General features: G+C 41.7%; 1 protein-coding gene across 1 annotated transcript in view; it reads right to left on the reverse strand.

Moving 5' to 3' along the window:
• DCC (DCC netrin 1 receptor) overlaps nucleotides 1-15479 on the reverse strand; it is a 764852-nt gene that overhangs the window by 149513 nt on the left and 599860 nt on the right. Inside the window, exon 17 of the mRNA XM_070934567.1 lies at nucleotides 4514-4752. Coding sequence (XP_070790668.1) covers nucleotides 4514-4752 — 239 coding nt within the window. The remainder of the gene's footprint in view (nucleotides 1-4513; nucleotides 4753-15479) is intronic.

A 15479-nucleotide genomic window follows, 5' to 3' on the forward strand; every position in this document is an offset into this window, starting at 1 on the left:
TAACTTTTAGCAATGCAATAATGTGTAAAAAAAATGCATTGCTATTCTTTAAAGGAACAACAATGAAAAAGCACAGGCATTTTTTTTTTTTGGCATCCTGTAAAATGTGATTTGAAGTAACAGTAACAAAGTTGGAAGGGACCTTGGAGGTCATCTAGTCCAACCCCCTGCTCACGCAGGAGACCTATACTAAGGATTCGAACTGCCGACCTTTCTGATCAACAAACTCAGAGTCTTAGCCACTGAGCCATCTAAGGAGCCACCATTTCAGTCCATGGCATTCACTTAAATGAAGGCATTTTCAAATCTTTGCTGGAACCTCTTTTCAAGAAAACCAGTTTGAGCAACCTTCATACATATTTAATCAAGTAAATGAAAATAAATCATTATACTAGGGCTGGTTAGAATGCAGTATCACAGGCTAATTCCACCCACAGCCAGGAGTTCAATCCTGACCAGCTCAAGGTTGACTCAACCTTCCATCCTTCCGAGGTGGGTAAAATGAGGACCCAGATTGTTGGGGGCAATAGGCTGATTCTGTAAACCGCCTAGAGAGGGTTGTAAAAGCACTGTGAAGCGGTATCTAAGTCTAAGAGTTATTCCTATTATACACATAAGCATGACATTTGTACGAGTGTTTTTAAGTTAATCAAAGTGGACAAAATTTGGCATACAGAACATACGTGAGCATAGGTCAGACTTGGGAACTAGTCATATTTTATGAGACTTTTTGATATTGATAAATCCCTTATGATTAGGGATTATCGTAAGTAATATGATAATGTAAAATAAACTGAAATCTCAGATTTCTTTGAAAGAACATCACGTGTCCTCATGAATTTTCAGATAAATTTGAAAGCCATACCAGTCACAACCATTTTTATTATCTATCCTATCCAATGAAATACTTCAATAGTATCCATAGCTACTATACCATTAGGATTCAAAGTGTAACTGTTCCTGGAAAGCAACAGCCAAAAAAGGACTATTGACTCCATATCCTGCTTGTAGGCTTCTCATAGGTCATTGACCATTGTATGAAGAAGCCTTTGGTGTGATACAACTTGGCTTTTCCTAAATTCGGATTTTCAGAAGAAATCTACCGTATTTTTTGGAGTATAAGATGCACCTTTCCCCCCCTTAAAACGGGGTGAAAATTTAGGTGTGTCTTATACACCAAATGTAGCCCCGCCCACCCACTGGCCCCCATCCTTTGACCTCTGCCTCTCAGCATTTTACCTCCTTGCAGCAAGCAGCAAGAAGAAACAGCTCCTTTCAACTTCAGCACAGCCTAATTAGCACAAGTTGATTGGATCAGCCTCCCGACTCTCAGCTGTTTTGCTCTCAGCTGTTTTGCTCTTAGCTGTTTTGCGCGGGCCTCTGCTGCTTGCTGCAAGGAGGTAAATTGCTGGGAGCAGATTTTTTTTTCTTGTGCTAATCAAGCTATGCTGAAAACGAAAATGAAAGTAAAGCAGACTATTTGCTGTTGCTGCAATGAGACAAAATTGCTGGGAGGCAGAGGAAGAGGCAGATTTCTTTTTCTTGTTTTCCTCACCAAAAAAGATAGGTGCGTCTTATAGTCCGGAGCATCTTAAACTCTTAAAAATATGGTACTTTGTATTTATTTTGGGCATGAAGAAAGGCAGAGAAAGGCAGTTTGATGTAATGGTGTAAGACACCATTAGTCCAAACAGTCACCAGGAATCATCAATGATTCAAAGATGACTCAAGCTCCCCCAAAATCAGCAGAAGGTTCTAATTGAGGCAATTATATTGGAGAGCCAGTTTGGTATAGTGGTGAAGATGCTAGTGTCAGGGTTCCAAGTAACACCCCCAACGAAAGAAAACTCCAAGGCTTGAGGTTCCTCAAGGTTCCTTTTTATTGAAGATGTCATATTGACACATCTGGAAAAACCCGAATCTGAAAGTTTCCAGGTTTTCCTCACCCAAGTGAAAGTTCAAGTCCCTGCCCAACACCCTCATGTCCATCACATGGTCCAATCATCCACCGTCCAAACTGGAGACACCTCCCAGTCATCTGACTCCAGGTGCCAGGGCAATGCATCCTTGACTCTCTGAGAAAGGAATGTTATTTTGACTACACACTACATATCACCCGTACTATTAAAATCTTTGGACATTTTCAGGAAGACAACTGCCCACAGATAAACCTTACTTTTTTTTTTTTAATTTGATTTATATGCCGCCCTTCTCCGGAGACTCAGGGCGGCTTACAATGTGCTAAGCAATAGCCTTCATCCTTTTGTATATTTATACAAAGTCAGCTTATTGCCCCCACAACTGGGTCCTCAATTTACCTACCTTAGAAAGGATGGAAGGCTGAGTCAACCTTGAGCCTGGCGAGATTCGAACCTGCAGTAATTGCAGGCAGCTGGTCTTAATAACAGGGTGCTTTAGACCACTGTACTACCAAGGCTCCTACTTCAGTTAATATCATAAAATGTTCCCTTTTTAGTGGAGAAGAACAAGTGAAAAACCCCTTCTTCCTTTACACGTATGTCAAGAATAATGATTTTCCTCAATCATCTTTATAGCAATAGCAATAGCACGTAGAGAGTTATATACTACTTCACAGTGCTTTATAGCCCTCTCAAAACAGATTACAGAGTCAGCATATTGTCCACAACAGTCTGGCTCCCGCATTTCACCAATCTCAGAAGGATGCAAGACTGAGTCAACCTTGAGCCTGTCAGGATTGAACTGCTAGCAGTGGGCAGAGTTAGCCTGCAAAACTGCATTCTAACCACTGCGCCACCATGGCTCTTTATTCATGCGCAGATGGAGATGTTATTGAGGAAATTAAAATAGAGACTCCTAGATAGTGATTAGTTTTGGATAGACCTTTTTTTCCTTCTGATTTTAGGTTTTCGTCTTGTTTTGAACTAAATTTTGTTATCTTCTGAACCACTGACAGATAGTATATAAAATGCTGTAGTAATGACTAAAATCAGTCATCTGTGGCCAGACACATTTCTCACTCTTGGCATTAGCTGAAAAGGAAAATTGCCAAAAATATACATAGTATGCAAGGACAGCTGCATTTTTGGTTTCTATTTTCTCTTTCCGACCATAGAATTATGACTCTATGAGACTGCAATGTGCTCCTCAATGCTTTGGCTTGCAATACAGCCAGGTTGTACTTCCCAAAAATTATACAGGAGCTGGAATTATTTATATACTATATTTTTTCTACACGTATATTTATTTGGTCTTACTCTACAGCAATAAAATAAAGTAAGCATAGATTTATGTCCACATTTTTTTTTCTTAATTTGCAATTCAGTTTACAGCACCCTGAATAAATGAAGTTTTGGAAAAAAAATGTTTAAACTAAAAAAGGCAAAAAAAAATGTGTATATCATGGGAAGCACGGACAAAAATATTTATATTAAATAAAGATGTGCTTGTGATTTTCCCAGTTTCAAATTATACACTAATTTGGAAAAAGGATAGATAAGAGAATATGAGCAAAATTTATTTTGACAGATTTATCCATCACCAACAGTCAATGTATTTACAAATTGTTAACAGTGATTCAGTATTGATAGAAGAGAATATTTATAGTGCAGGGTTGAACTGTTGGGTCCAGGGTGCTCTCTGAGTTTGGTGGTTTTCTTGCAGATGTTTCATGATCAAACTAGGTAATGAAACTAAAGTAGTACTGATGATGTTACCTATTTTGGTCAGGAAATGTCTGCAAGAAAACCACCAAGCTCAGAGAGCATCAAGGATCCCATATTTCTATGGTTTACATCTTGTTCATGCAAGACCATTATTGGTTTCCTATCTAAACTATTGATGGTTCTAATGGCTCCTGTAATATTCATATAATCCTATCATAAGTTTATTTGTCAAGCATATATAAGATAACAGGTAAAAGTATAAACATAATTGGAATACATGAAAAGAGTAAGAGTAAATAGGAAGATTAGGACAGGGACGGAAGGCACGCTGGTGCACTTATGCACGCCCCTTACAGACCTCTTAGGCATGGGGTGAGGTCAACAGTAGACAGTTTAAGGTTAAAGTTTTGGGGGCTTGGGGAAGAAACCACAGAGTCAGGTAGTGCATTCCAGGCATTGCCCACTCTGTTACTGAAGTCATATTTTCTGCAATCGAGTTTGGAACGGTTTCCCTTGAGTTTGTATCTATTATTTACTCATGTATTGTTGTGGTTGAAGCTGAAGTAGTCATTGACAGGAAGAACATTGTGGAAGATAATTTTATGTACTATGCTTAGGTCAGACTGACCTAAGCCATGTGGTCTAGATCAGGGGTCTCCAACCTTGGCAACTTTAAGACTTGTGGACTTCAATTCCCAGAGTTCAACTTTGGGAGTTGAAGTCCACAAGTCTTAAAGTTGCTAAGGTTGGAGACCCCTGGTCTAGATTACAGTATTCTCTGCTTCTGGAATTGTGGAATATGTGATGAACTGTCCATCTCAAACAAATCCAGATAAAGGTTGAAGAAATAATGACTTCCAAGGTCTCACCTTGTACTTAGCATTTGTAGAATAGCTGGTTCTCCATCGCACTGTGTAAAACCGAACCTCGGTAGTTTTCTGGTTCTTGGGAACGGAGTTGTCTGCCCAGCTGACCCGCACAGCATCATGGGTTAATGCAACCGCCTGGACACCTACTGGTGGGAGCATGGGGGTGGAGATATCTGGGACTGAGGTAGGGAAATCATCAAGCAAAGGATAAAAATCAACTTCTAATGGGTCAATGGGATCTGGGTCACAAAGCCACCAAAAATGAGCATACCACAAATTAAAAACAAAGATGTGGAATAGTCAAATAAATTGACAAAGCAACCGCCAGTGAGATGCACATCACAATGCGTTAAATGTATGAGAATAAGAATGATGGGAGGAGAACATGAGAAGAATAGAGAAAAACAGCCATTAATTGAACAATCAGGGAGAAACAATTGTCACATTATGGTGATCAAATTCACTGGGATAAAAGGCACAATTAAATTCATACTGAATACACAATTTTCTTCCCTCCTGCCGTTCTATTGAATTTGCAACATTTACCTTGCCTCAAACACATGTATACACATTTACACTAAAACCTGAAAATTATACACAAGTTTCAAAATTTCTGCACATGTGGAAGGCATGGCATTGATTTGAAAGCCTGATAAACACAATATACTCCATTATGAGAAATTGGATGTGATAATTCAACTGATTCTCTGTGGGAACAGGCTAGATTCCAGATAGTGGTATTATAGATATAAATACAATTTATTCATATAGATTTATAAATTTAATAAATAAATAGATTTTTTAAAGAAAAATGAGTGGTTTGGTATAGCACACCAAATGATAAAAGTAAATAAAATTGTGGGAGGGAGGGAGGGAGGGAGGGAGGGAGGGAGGGAGGGAAGAAAGAAAGAAAGAAAGAAGGAAAGAAGGAAAGGGAGCGGCAGGAGTATATATGTGGGCAAACCAAAGTTTTAAAGATGGCATAGTAATACTAAACAATAGGGGATGTTGAGGCAGTATCATAGTTATGTGAATATTTCGGGAAATGCAAGAAAATTAAAATGAAAATGTTGGTCAAGGGCATTTATGGGATGAATAAGGGGCAAAGGATGAAAGGAACGGTATGCAAGCTCCATCTCTTTCATATGTGTGTCACAATGTTGCAGGGCCATACAAAAGGATTGGGGGCTTTCATTGCAACAGTGTGATGTTGCTTTCATCCCTTTGATGAAAGTGCTGGTCCCTGTGGGGGTTTCTGGTCCAGTGAATATGTTTGGTCCTTTAAGGACCATGCAAATTATAGAAGGACTATTTTGTTGCAGCTCTGTTTGGAATGAAGATCCATTTTCCCCGATTTGATGCTGCTAAAATGATTTATGGTTGATGATGCTTAGTTGCTTTGTTCAAAATCTTGTAGACCAAGCGCTTGAGGGATAAACAACCCAACTATTTCTGTGTATCATTCAATTTTTGTTTTTGCCTTAGTGGCTTGACAAATTCAGTTGGCCTTATAAAGTCAGGATTGAAAATGTTTCAATCAATAGATGTTACACAGAGAGGGGGGAGAGAAAGAAAGAGACGTGTTCCTTCTACTCAAGTGGGTCTTCATCAGAACTACAATACTTTTGATTTGTTTAAATTGGAGGCCTTTTCCATTTCTGTATGTAACAACGCATATTATTCAAGCCATATCTAATGATTTGAAATTCTAATGGGAAACGTTTTGCACCTATACTGAATTCAGACAGATAGGAACAGTGCAATTTTCAAGAAAGATTTAAAATCTTTCCCCTCCTTGAATTCTCATTTTGGGCACATGGTCAGCAGAAATAATCCTGACCACCAGCTCTATACAACTCCCTCAGTTTCAATGTTGTGTCTTCTACAGTCAAGATCTGGCATTGAATGTTTTTGCTGTGGTTGTTTATTTATTTATTTTATTTATTTTATTCAATTTGTATACCGCCCTTCTCCTAGTGGACTCAGGGCGGTGCACAGCCAGAACTAAAACACATACCAATACAAAATTTAAAATTATTAAAAGAATTACATACTTTGGCCCAAATTTAAAACAATTCGAATTAAAACCCATTGACAGATTAAAAGCTAAAAAGCTAAAAAACTAAAAAAAAAAGGGGGGGGGTTCACACCAGCCCTGCTTGATGGAAAAGAAAAGTTTTCAGGGCACGGCGAAAGACCCAGAGATCCGATATCCTTCTTATCTCCGGGGGCAAATCGTTCCAGAGGGCAGGAGCTGCCACAGAGAAGGCCCTCCCCTTGGGGGTCGCCAGCCGACATTGCCTGGCTGACGGCACCCTGAGGAGTCCCTCTCTGTGGGAGCGTACTGGTCGGTGGGAGGCTATCGGTTAAGCAAATCACTGCAGTTCAGTGAATCAACAGCCACTAAAAGAATCCAGTTTCCTTCATCAAAATTTTGCTTGTTGAAAGGTCTCAGGAAGGTTGCAAATGACAGTCAATGACCCTGGATGGATACTGCAGCCATCATAAATACTGTCATGGCCCAACAGATCCTAGTTTGGAGGAGGAAGAGTTGGAACCAGGGCCATCAGATGGGGATGGCATGTCTCCTCTGGAATGTTTGGATAGTCCAGGGGCTGAGGATGATGCTGTCCCAGGCCGCTTCGACATTGGGGGAGGTGGTCAACCAGACGGGGAGCTGCCTGCCCTCACAAACGCAAAGGAGGATCAGCTGCAGACAGGCAGTGGGGAGGAGAAGTAGCAGATTCCCTCTGATGAGGAACAGCTACCTCCCCCAATTGATCTGAGGGCATGGAGAGTGGAGCAGAGGCAAGCTCAGAGGAGGTCTGCAAGGCTGCTGGTGAGGAGGCCACCCTGCCCCTCCTCACAAGGAACACCTGGCTTGAGCTGATTTAATCAGAGGCCAGGTGAGGGTGTCTTCATCAGGAACAAGTCTTTTGCTTTGGCACACACTTCCCCAGCCTTGGAAAAACTCTGCTTTGGACCATGTTTCTGCCTCTGGGTACTGAACCTTGCTTGAGGACTCTTGACCTTGCCCTGTGGATTTTGAACCTTGTTTATGACTTACAGACCTTGACTTGTGGACTTGCATCCTGTTTCTGGACTACAGACTTCCTCCTTGCCTTGTGAATCGCCCAGTGGTGGGTTGCTACCGGTTCGCCCTGGATCAGGCAAACCGGTAGCGGTGGCGGCGGGAAGCTCCACCCAGCCGCACATCTCTGCGCATGGACATGTGCACCCACGAGCGAACCAGTAGCAAACAAAATTGAAACCCACTACTTGAATTGCCTCTGGTGATTATTAGATTTAGTTTGTGGGACTGTGTTGCGCTGACTGTGGGTGGTTGCCTTCGGGAAAGTTTGGGATGGAGCTTTACAGGCCATTGTAAGGCCATTTGCCATGGGATAGCATGGCAACAAAGGACTTTATTGCAGCTTGCATCTGTGTAGACCAGGGGTATCAAACTCAATTTCATTGAGGGCCGCAGCAGGATTGTGTTTGACCTCCTGGGGGGGGGGTGGTCAGAGGAGTGTGGCAAGCTTGATGTCAGTTGTATCGGGGTGCCTGTGCTGGCCTGAGCGCTCTGCCAGTGAAAACTGGCTCCCGAGCTCCATTTTCAGCTGGAATGGCCTCCTGCAACCCTCTGCTAGCAAAAACGGAGCTCAGGGGTCACACATGGCCCTTGTGAGCTCTGTTTTCAGCTAGAACAGTCTCCTGCAACCCTCTGCCAGCAAAAATGGAGCATGCGGCCCTCCCAAGCTCCGTTTTTGCTGGCAAAGGCACCACAGGTGGTCCTTTGCTGTTTCCAGGGCGGCCCCGTCGGCCAGATCTAAGCACCCCGTCGGCCAGATCCGGCCCCCAGGCCTTGAGTTTGATACCCCTGGTCTCGACAACCTGGGTCATACAAATACATGCCAGTTGCCAAGCTCCTGAATCATGATCACATGAGCACTGGGTTGCTGTGGCAGCCGTAAGTGCAAGGATGTGTTGTAAGTAACTTTTTTTCAACATCATCAACTTTGAACCATTGTTAAATGAACTGTTGTAAGTCAAGGACTACCTGTATCTCTAATTTTCTTCATAAGATATTTCTAAAGGGGCAAGTTCTCTGTTAAATCAACACTTGCAAAGGAGAAGCAAGTTCCAGAGAAAGTGTTATCTGGTCCATGAAACCCTAAAGGATGGATTGGTTTGATAGTTTAGAGAGCTTTTCCTTTGAGTTCCATAAAATCATCTACTTGTTAGACACCCAGCTGGGGAGGTAGCATATTTTAAAACATTTTTAAAAAGGGAAAAGTAATCTCACAATTTCAGATAAATGTATCCTTGTAAAGGCTTCAAAAGACAAAGAAGAACCAGGAACATATGAAGAGTATTTGGGAGACTGAGATAAAATGTTCTTTCTTCTTTCTTTGTTGTTTTTTCAAGAGTGTATGGTGTTTTTTTCTAAATGGAAATATTTTACAAAATTCTAGAATTATTAGCTACCTGGAGTGAGCCTGCTGTAGTTTGCTTCGCTTATTTCTTGTGAACAAATGTGGTTTGTAACTATTTCTATTTTTCACTCTTGCTCTCCATGACTTAACCTTCTTCCTACACAAATGTTTTAAAGAGGTAGGGTTATGCACCAGGAGAAGAGAATGATTAGATGGTACATTTTACAGCAGCGGAATAAAAGGTAATATTGTACTATATTAAGAATATGAATCGTGTTGTTCATTGTTCAGGCAACTTCTCTTCTACTGTCTTAACATAACTTATAACACCCCTTAAAACGGGTTAGCATTATTCCAAGAAAAATGAGAAAGAGCATTTTCCTCAAAGCTGAGGGAGAGAAGGGGATAGGATAGGGGAGGCTTCTGTGGGGCAAGGCTGAGGGAGAGAAGGGGATAGGATAGGGGAGGCTTCTGTGGGGCAAGGCTGAGGGAGAGAAGGGGATAGGATAGGGGAGGCTTTTGTGAGGCAAGGCAGAGGGAGAGAAGGGGATAGGATAGGGGAGGCTTCTGTGGGCCAAGGCAGAGGGAGAGAAGGGGATAGGATAGGGGAGGCTTCTGTGGGGCAAGGCTGAGGGAGAGAAGGGGATAGGATAGGGGAGGCTTCTGTGGGCCAAGGCAGAGGGAGAGAAGGGGATAGGATAGGGGAGGCTTTTGTGAGGCAAGGCAGAGGGAGAGAAGGGGATAGGATAGGGGAGGCTTCTGTGGGGCAAGGCTCAGGGAGAGAAGGATAAGTAAGTAAAAATCTCTAGTAAGATTTTGGTTTTTTTTTTGGCAAGAGACAAGCTATATTGAGTATTCCTGGTACACAGTACCATTTTATTAAAAGTATTTATGAAACTCTACCTTCATACTTTCTCTTTTTAACATGGTCTCATCTTGACGTTGCAGATCCAAGAGTTATAACCTATCATTAATGTACTGCAAGAATGTCACATTTATCTTCCTGTGAAACTTTTCCATCTTACAGTAACCTGTACTTATGGAAAACAATTTAAAACACTGATGCCCAAGTGACAATATAAAACCACTTTTGGTGAGTTGGGCTACTAATCTTTTTGGCTCAGCAGTATCCCTTCCAAGTAATAATTCTCGGCCATGGTTATTTTCAAGATATTGATGGAAGGCTGTGAAACTGGGACTTTCTGCAGGAAACACATACAGGGACCCCTCGACTTACGACTATAATTGAGACTACAATTTCTTTCTTTCTTGTTTTTGCTTGGCAACTGGTTCATATTTATTTTCTTTACTAATAATTTTATTAATTTATGATATAACATAGAAAAAAATACAAAAGCCAAAAGAAGGAGAAATAAGAAAGGGGAAGGGGGAAGAAAGGGAAAAGTGTGGAAAAAAAAGGGGGGGGGGAAGAAAGAAAAGGCATTGACTTCTGACTCCCTTTGGTGCAGTAGAGTAGGGTAATAGCATCAAACCACAACTTTTTAGTTTTATGTAGTAGTTTAAACCAGTGGTCACCAACTGGTGGTCCGTGGACCACTGGTGGTCCATGAGAAAATTTTGGTGGTCCGCAAAAAAATTATTTGCATTTTTAATATTGCACTAAATAAGAGGTCCTCAAACTACGGCCCCTGGGACGGATGCGTGCAATGGACTTTTGTGCTGCTGCAGAGTCTCCCCTTTTGAGGTCCTTTTGTGTGGGTCGGAGGAGGGCAGAAATTCTGACTTGGGATCTGCTTCAGCCTCCTGGTATGGAGCTTTGGACGAAGGCTGGAGGGAAGTGCCACTGGTGGTGAAGAGCTGGAGGACCTTGTTCCAGTGGGACTGCATCATGGCCTGGAACTGGCTGACCATCTCAGCCCACTGAGCCTCCAGGCACTGGTACCTGGCCTTGCACTCTCACAGGTCTTCTCTCTATTTGGAAAGCCTATGCTCCTAGTCCTCAGTGAGGTGCTTCTCCTAAGCCTCCTTCTTGGTCAGATCTAATTTGAACTAAGCTGTTTTGCCAATTCTTTCTTGTGGTGGCTGCTTAGCTCCAACAACTGCTTTCTGTTGGCGCCCTAAGGAGCCCAGGTGGGGAGGTGAGGAGTTGGCCATGCCCTCCCAGTCACATGACCTCCCAGCCGGTCATGCCCACCCAGCCGGTCATTAGGCGGATCATATTAGTGGTCCACAGGATTTAAAATTATGAACTTAGTGGTCCCTGAGGTCCGAAAGGTTGGTGACCTCTGGTTTAAACTAGTCATGTCCGTAACACCATATCTATCTAATTGGTAAAGCCCAAAATCAAAGCTTCATTTTTTTTTCTACCTCAAACACAAAGTCCAGAAGCGGTTTCCAGGTAGAAACAAAGGGACCCTTCGACTTACAACTATAATTGGGACTAGAATTTCTGTTGCTAAGCAAGGCAGTTTTTAAGTTGAATCATCTCTGACTTTACAACCTTTTTTTTTTGCCAAAGTTGGTAAATGAATCACTGCAGTTATTAAGTGAATCATGCGGTTGTTAAGAAAATTCAGCCTCCCCCATTGATTTTTGCTTGTCAGACGTTGCCTGGAAAGGTTGCAGATGGTGATCACATGAACCCAGGATGTTGCAACTGCAGTCAATACATGCTAGTTGCAAAGTCCCCAAATTTTGACTATGGGGACTACTTTAAAGTGCAAAGACCTCTTCTAAATCACTTTTTTCCCCAGTGCTATTATAACTTCAGATGGAAGGAACATGGTGGCTCACACGGTTAGGATGCTGGGTTGACAATCAGCAATCAGCCCACGTTCGAGACCAGAGTACTGCTGTGTGGTGGGGTGAGTTCCCATCATTTGCTCTAGCTCCTGCCAGCCTAGCAGTTCAAATGTGAGCAATCTCAAATAGATAGATGGGTATCACTTCAGTGGGCACATTAATGGGGGACATGAAAGGAGCCCCCAACAGCTGTCCCCTGGGCAACAGTGATGTCACTGGCTAATTGTTTCAACCTGGAAGTACCTTGGTGCTTTCGACCTGGATGCTTTTGTAAGGCTTCCAATGTTTTTAAGCCAAGATTGACCATACCATGGGCTGGATGTACTCCCATTTGTAACCACTCCCAGAAATGATTAGGGAACTGGAGGCTAAAACATATGAAGAACTGTTACAGGAACTTGGCATGGCTAGTGAGGAGAAGGACCAGGGAGACATGACAGCAGTGTTGCAATATTTAAGGGGCTGCCACAGAGAGGAAGGGCTCAAGCTATTTTCCAAGGCACCCAGACAAGGAATAATGGATGGAAACTGATCAAGAAGAGATTCAACCTAAAAATAAGGAGGAATTTTCTGACAGTGAGAACAATCAACCTATGGAACAGAAGTTGCCTTCGGAAGTTGTGGGTACTTCATCACTGGAGGCTTTCAATAAGAGACTGGACTACCATCTGTCAGAAATGGTGTAGAGTCTCCTGCTTGGATGGAGGATTGGACTAGATGACCTACAAGGTCCCTTCCAACTCTGTTAATCTGTTAGACATGAATGGGATGGGACTCTAAATGGTAAATGCTAAATGAATGGTTGAAAGTCAACGTCCACCTCTATTCCCTGAGTTATTGCTCCTTCCTGAATTCTACTTTCCATTATTCATCATTGCATCTTAATGTTCCTATTCTAACTTTACAAAACTTGGATCACTGGAACACACAAGCATTGCGCTTGAATGAAAGATGAGTCAGGAGAGAAGATGTGAATGGTGCTGGAAACTGTAGTATCTTGCATTACCACGGAGGCCCCATCTCTGAATGAGACCTCACTTTCTTACTCTGGCTGACATCTCTGCTTCGGCTGTCTAGAGCTAATTACCTTCAGTTTAGCAAAATAATAAATGTTAAGAAGCTCCCTCCTTCTCCCCCTCTCTCCCTTTTGGGGTATACTGGCATTACAGTTCCTCAAATTATGCTTAAATTTGGTATTTTGAAATGTAAAATGGCTGGAGCAGAGACCATTATCATAAGGCCTGTGTGGAGTTAAAGCCACCAGTGAAAATATAATATGTTCCTTCGCAGCATAATCATTTAATTTTGCTCCATCAGTGGTCTTTCCAGCTGAATCTTGACAAAGGCACAATTGACTCATTTTAGCAGGTAGTCAAATTTATCAAAAAAGGGGGCTGTTATGGACTCTGCTGCATGTTCAGGGTTGATAGGTCAGGTTTTTCATTTCCAAACAGAAGGATAATTAATTCACGTATTAACAGAGCTGCTTCCATATGGATGGACTCTGTGTAATTGCCGTAGCACCTCTAATGAGGGAGCTCATTGGCTGAATGCGTGAATGACACAGTGCTTTCAAACTGAGAAGTAGTAATTTCACATTCTGGTGTGGGAAAGTGTTGTGTAAATGGTTCAGCCATCATTATTCCTTTTTGCAGAGCTGAGAGTACTGAGCTATGAGGCAAGGAACTCCCATGCCGTTCTGGTAACTTGCAATATGATATTGCTATTAATTAATCTCCATATTTTCATTAGGAGAATGTGTACAGTGGGAAAACATTATTGATTCCTCACATTATTCTTCTTATAAGTGTGGGATGAGAGTACGTTGGCATGCCACAAAATACTAAGTATATTGGCTGCCCCAAAAAAGAGGGGGTCAACCTATTCTTCAAAGCATCTGAACTCAGAACAAGAAGCCATGAATGGAATGGAAACTAATCAAGGAGAGAACCAACCTGGATCTAAGGAGAAATTTCCTGACAGTGAGAACAATTAATCAATGGAACGACTTTCCTTGAGAAGTTCTGAATGCTTCAACACTGTAGGTTTTTAAAGAAGGGATTGGACAACCATTTGTCTGAAGTGGTGCAGGGTTTCCTGATTGAGCAGGGGATTGGATTAGAAGACCTCCAAGTTCTCTTCCAATGCTATTATTCTGTTATTCTGGCGTACCATAAATGGAAGGTTTCTACATTTTTAAAATGAAACTCAAATACTTTGGCCACCTAATGAGAAGGAAGGACTCACTGGAGAAGAGCCTAATGCTGAGAAGGATTGAGGGCAAAAGAAGAAGGGGACGACAGAGAACGAGGTGGCTGGATGGAGTCACTGAAGCAGTCGGCATGAGCTTAAATGGACTCCAGAGGATGGTAGAGGACAGGAAGGCCTGGAGGAACGTTGTCCATGGGGTCGCGATGGGTCAGACATGATTTCGCAACTAACAACAACAACATTTTTAAAGGCATAATGGATCCAGATATTTTTTTAAAGACATAGAAGAAACTTTATATGATGTATTGAGTTCTTTCTACAGTAGCACAGACAAGTATATGAAGAAGGGGCAAAGGTGAAATGGATGGTACACGGACTCTTTTGTGAACTTCCAGCCCAATTGCCAAAATCTGGCTTCTTCAGGCATATCCCACTGGCAACCAATGGGAAAATTTGATTCAGGGAAAGATAATAGGATTTTCATTCTACCTTGAGAAAGAGATACAGTAGGAAAGAGATGGGATGGCTGAATTCCTGTGATTGTGAAAGTACAGACTAACTACAGGTAGTCCTCAATATACAACCATTCATTTAGCAATCATTCAAAGTTACAATGTTACTGAAGAAAGAGACTTATGACTAGTCCTCATGCTTAATAGTTTTTTTTTAACAGTAACAGAGTTGGAAGGGACCTTGGAGGTCATTTAGTCCAACCCCCTGCTCATGCAGGATACCTGTACTAGGGATTCGAACTGCCAAACTGCCAACCTCTCTGATCGACAAGCTCAGTGTCTTAGCCACTGAGCCACCTAGTCAGGCTTAAAATTATTTATTAAATAATTTTTAATTTTTAATAATTTTTAAATTTTTTAAAATTATTATTTATCTAGTCACGCTTAAAATTATTGCAGCATTCCCATGGACACATGGTCAAAATTTGGTTGTTTGGCAATGGTTTCAGTGATACAGGGACACATGATTGCTAGTTCCAGCCAGCTTCCAACAAGTCAATGGGGAAAGCTGGATTTGCTTAATGACTGCATGTTTCACTTACCAACTGCTGTGATTTGCAATTAACAATCTTGGCTAAAAAAATGTCATAAAATCAAGCATGACCCACTTAACAATCACCTTTCTTAGCGACAGAAATTCTGGTCCCAATGTGGTCATAAGTCGAGGACCTCCTAAAGTTAGTTATCTGTAATTTCGTAAAGCTTTAGGAAATTTTGAAAGAGGAGATAAAGAAAGGGTAACAACATACCGAATCTTGCCTTTTAAACTGTTTTCAGCATCACTGAATTCAGCATCAAAAGACTGTAGAGTATGCCTGTAACAGACCTGATACTTAAACTAGACAGCACTATTTCCTGTCACAAAGACACATGATATACGGTAGCCAGATTTCACACATCATTTTTAAGTGATGATGTGGGTTCGCTTAGTTTTGACTTGTGTGAGCCCAGACAACTGTGGTTTGTCTTAATTCAATAAATTAAGGTTAAGCAACACTAGCTTAGTGCCTTATACATGTGATGTCCATGTTTGGTTTTCAATGT

Source organism: Pituophis catenifer, unplaced genomic scaffold (assembly GCF_029215685.1).
Source record: "Pituophis catenifer annectens isolate HBS135680 unplaced genomic scaffold, rPitCat1.0.hap2 SCAF_2, whole genome shotgun sequence".
NCBI classification, from domain to species: Eukaryota; Metazoa; Chordata; class Lepidosauria; order Squamata; family Colubridae; genus Pituophis; species Pituophis catenifer.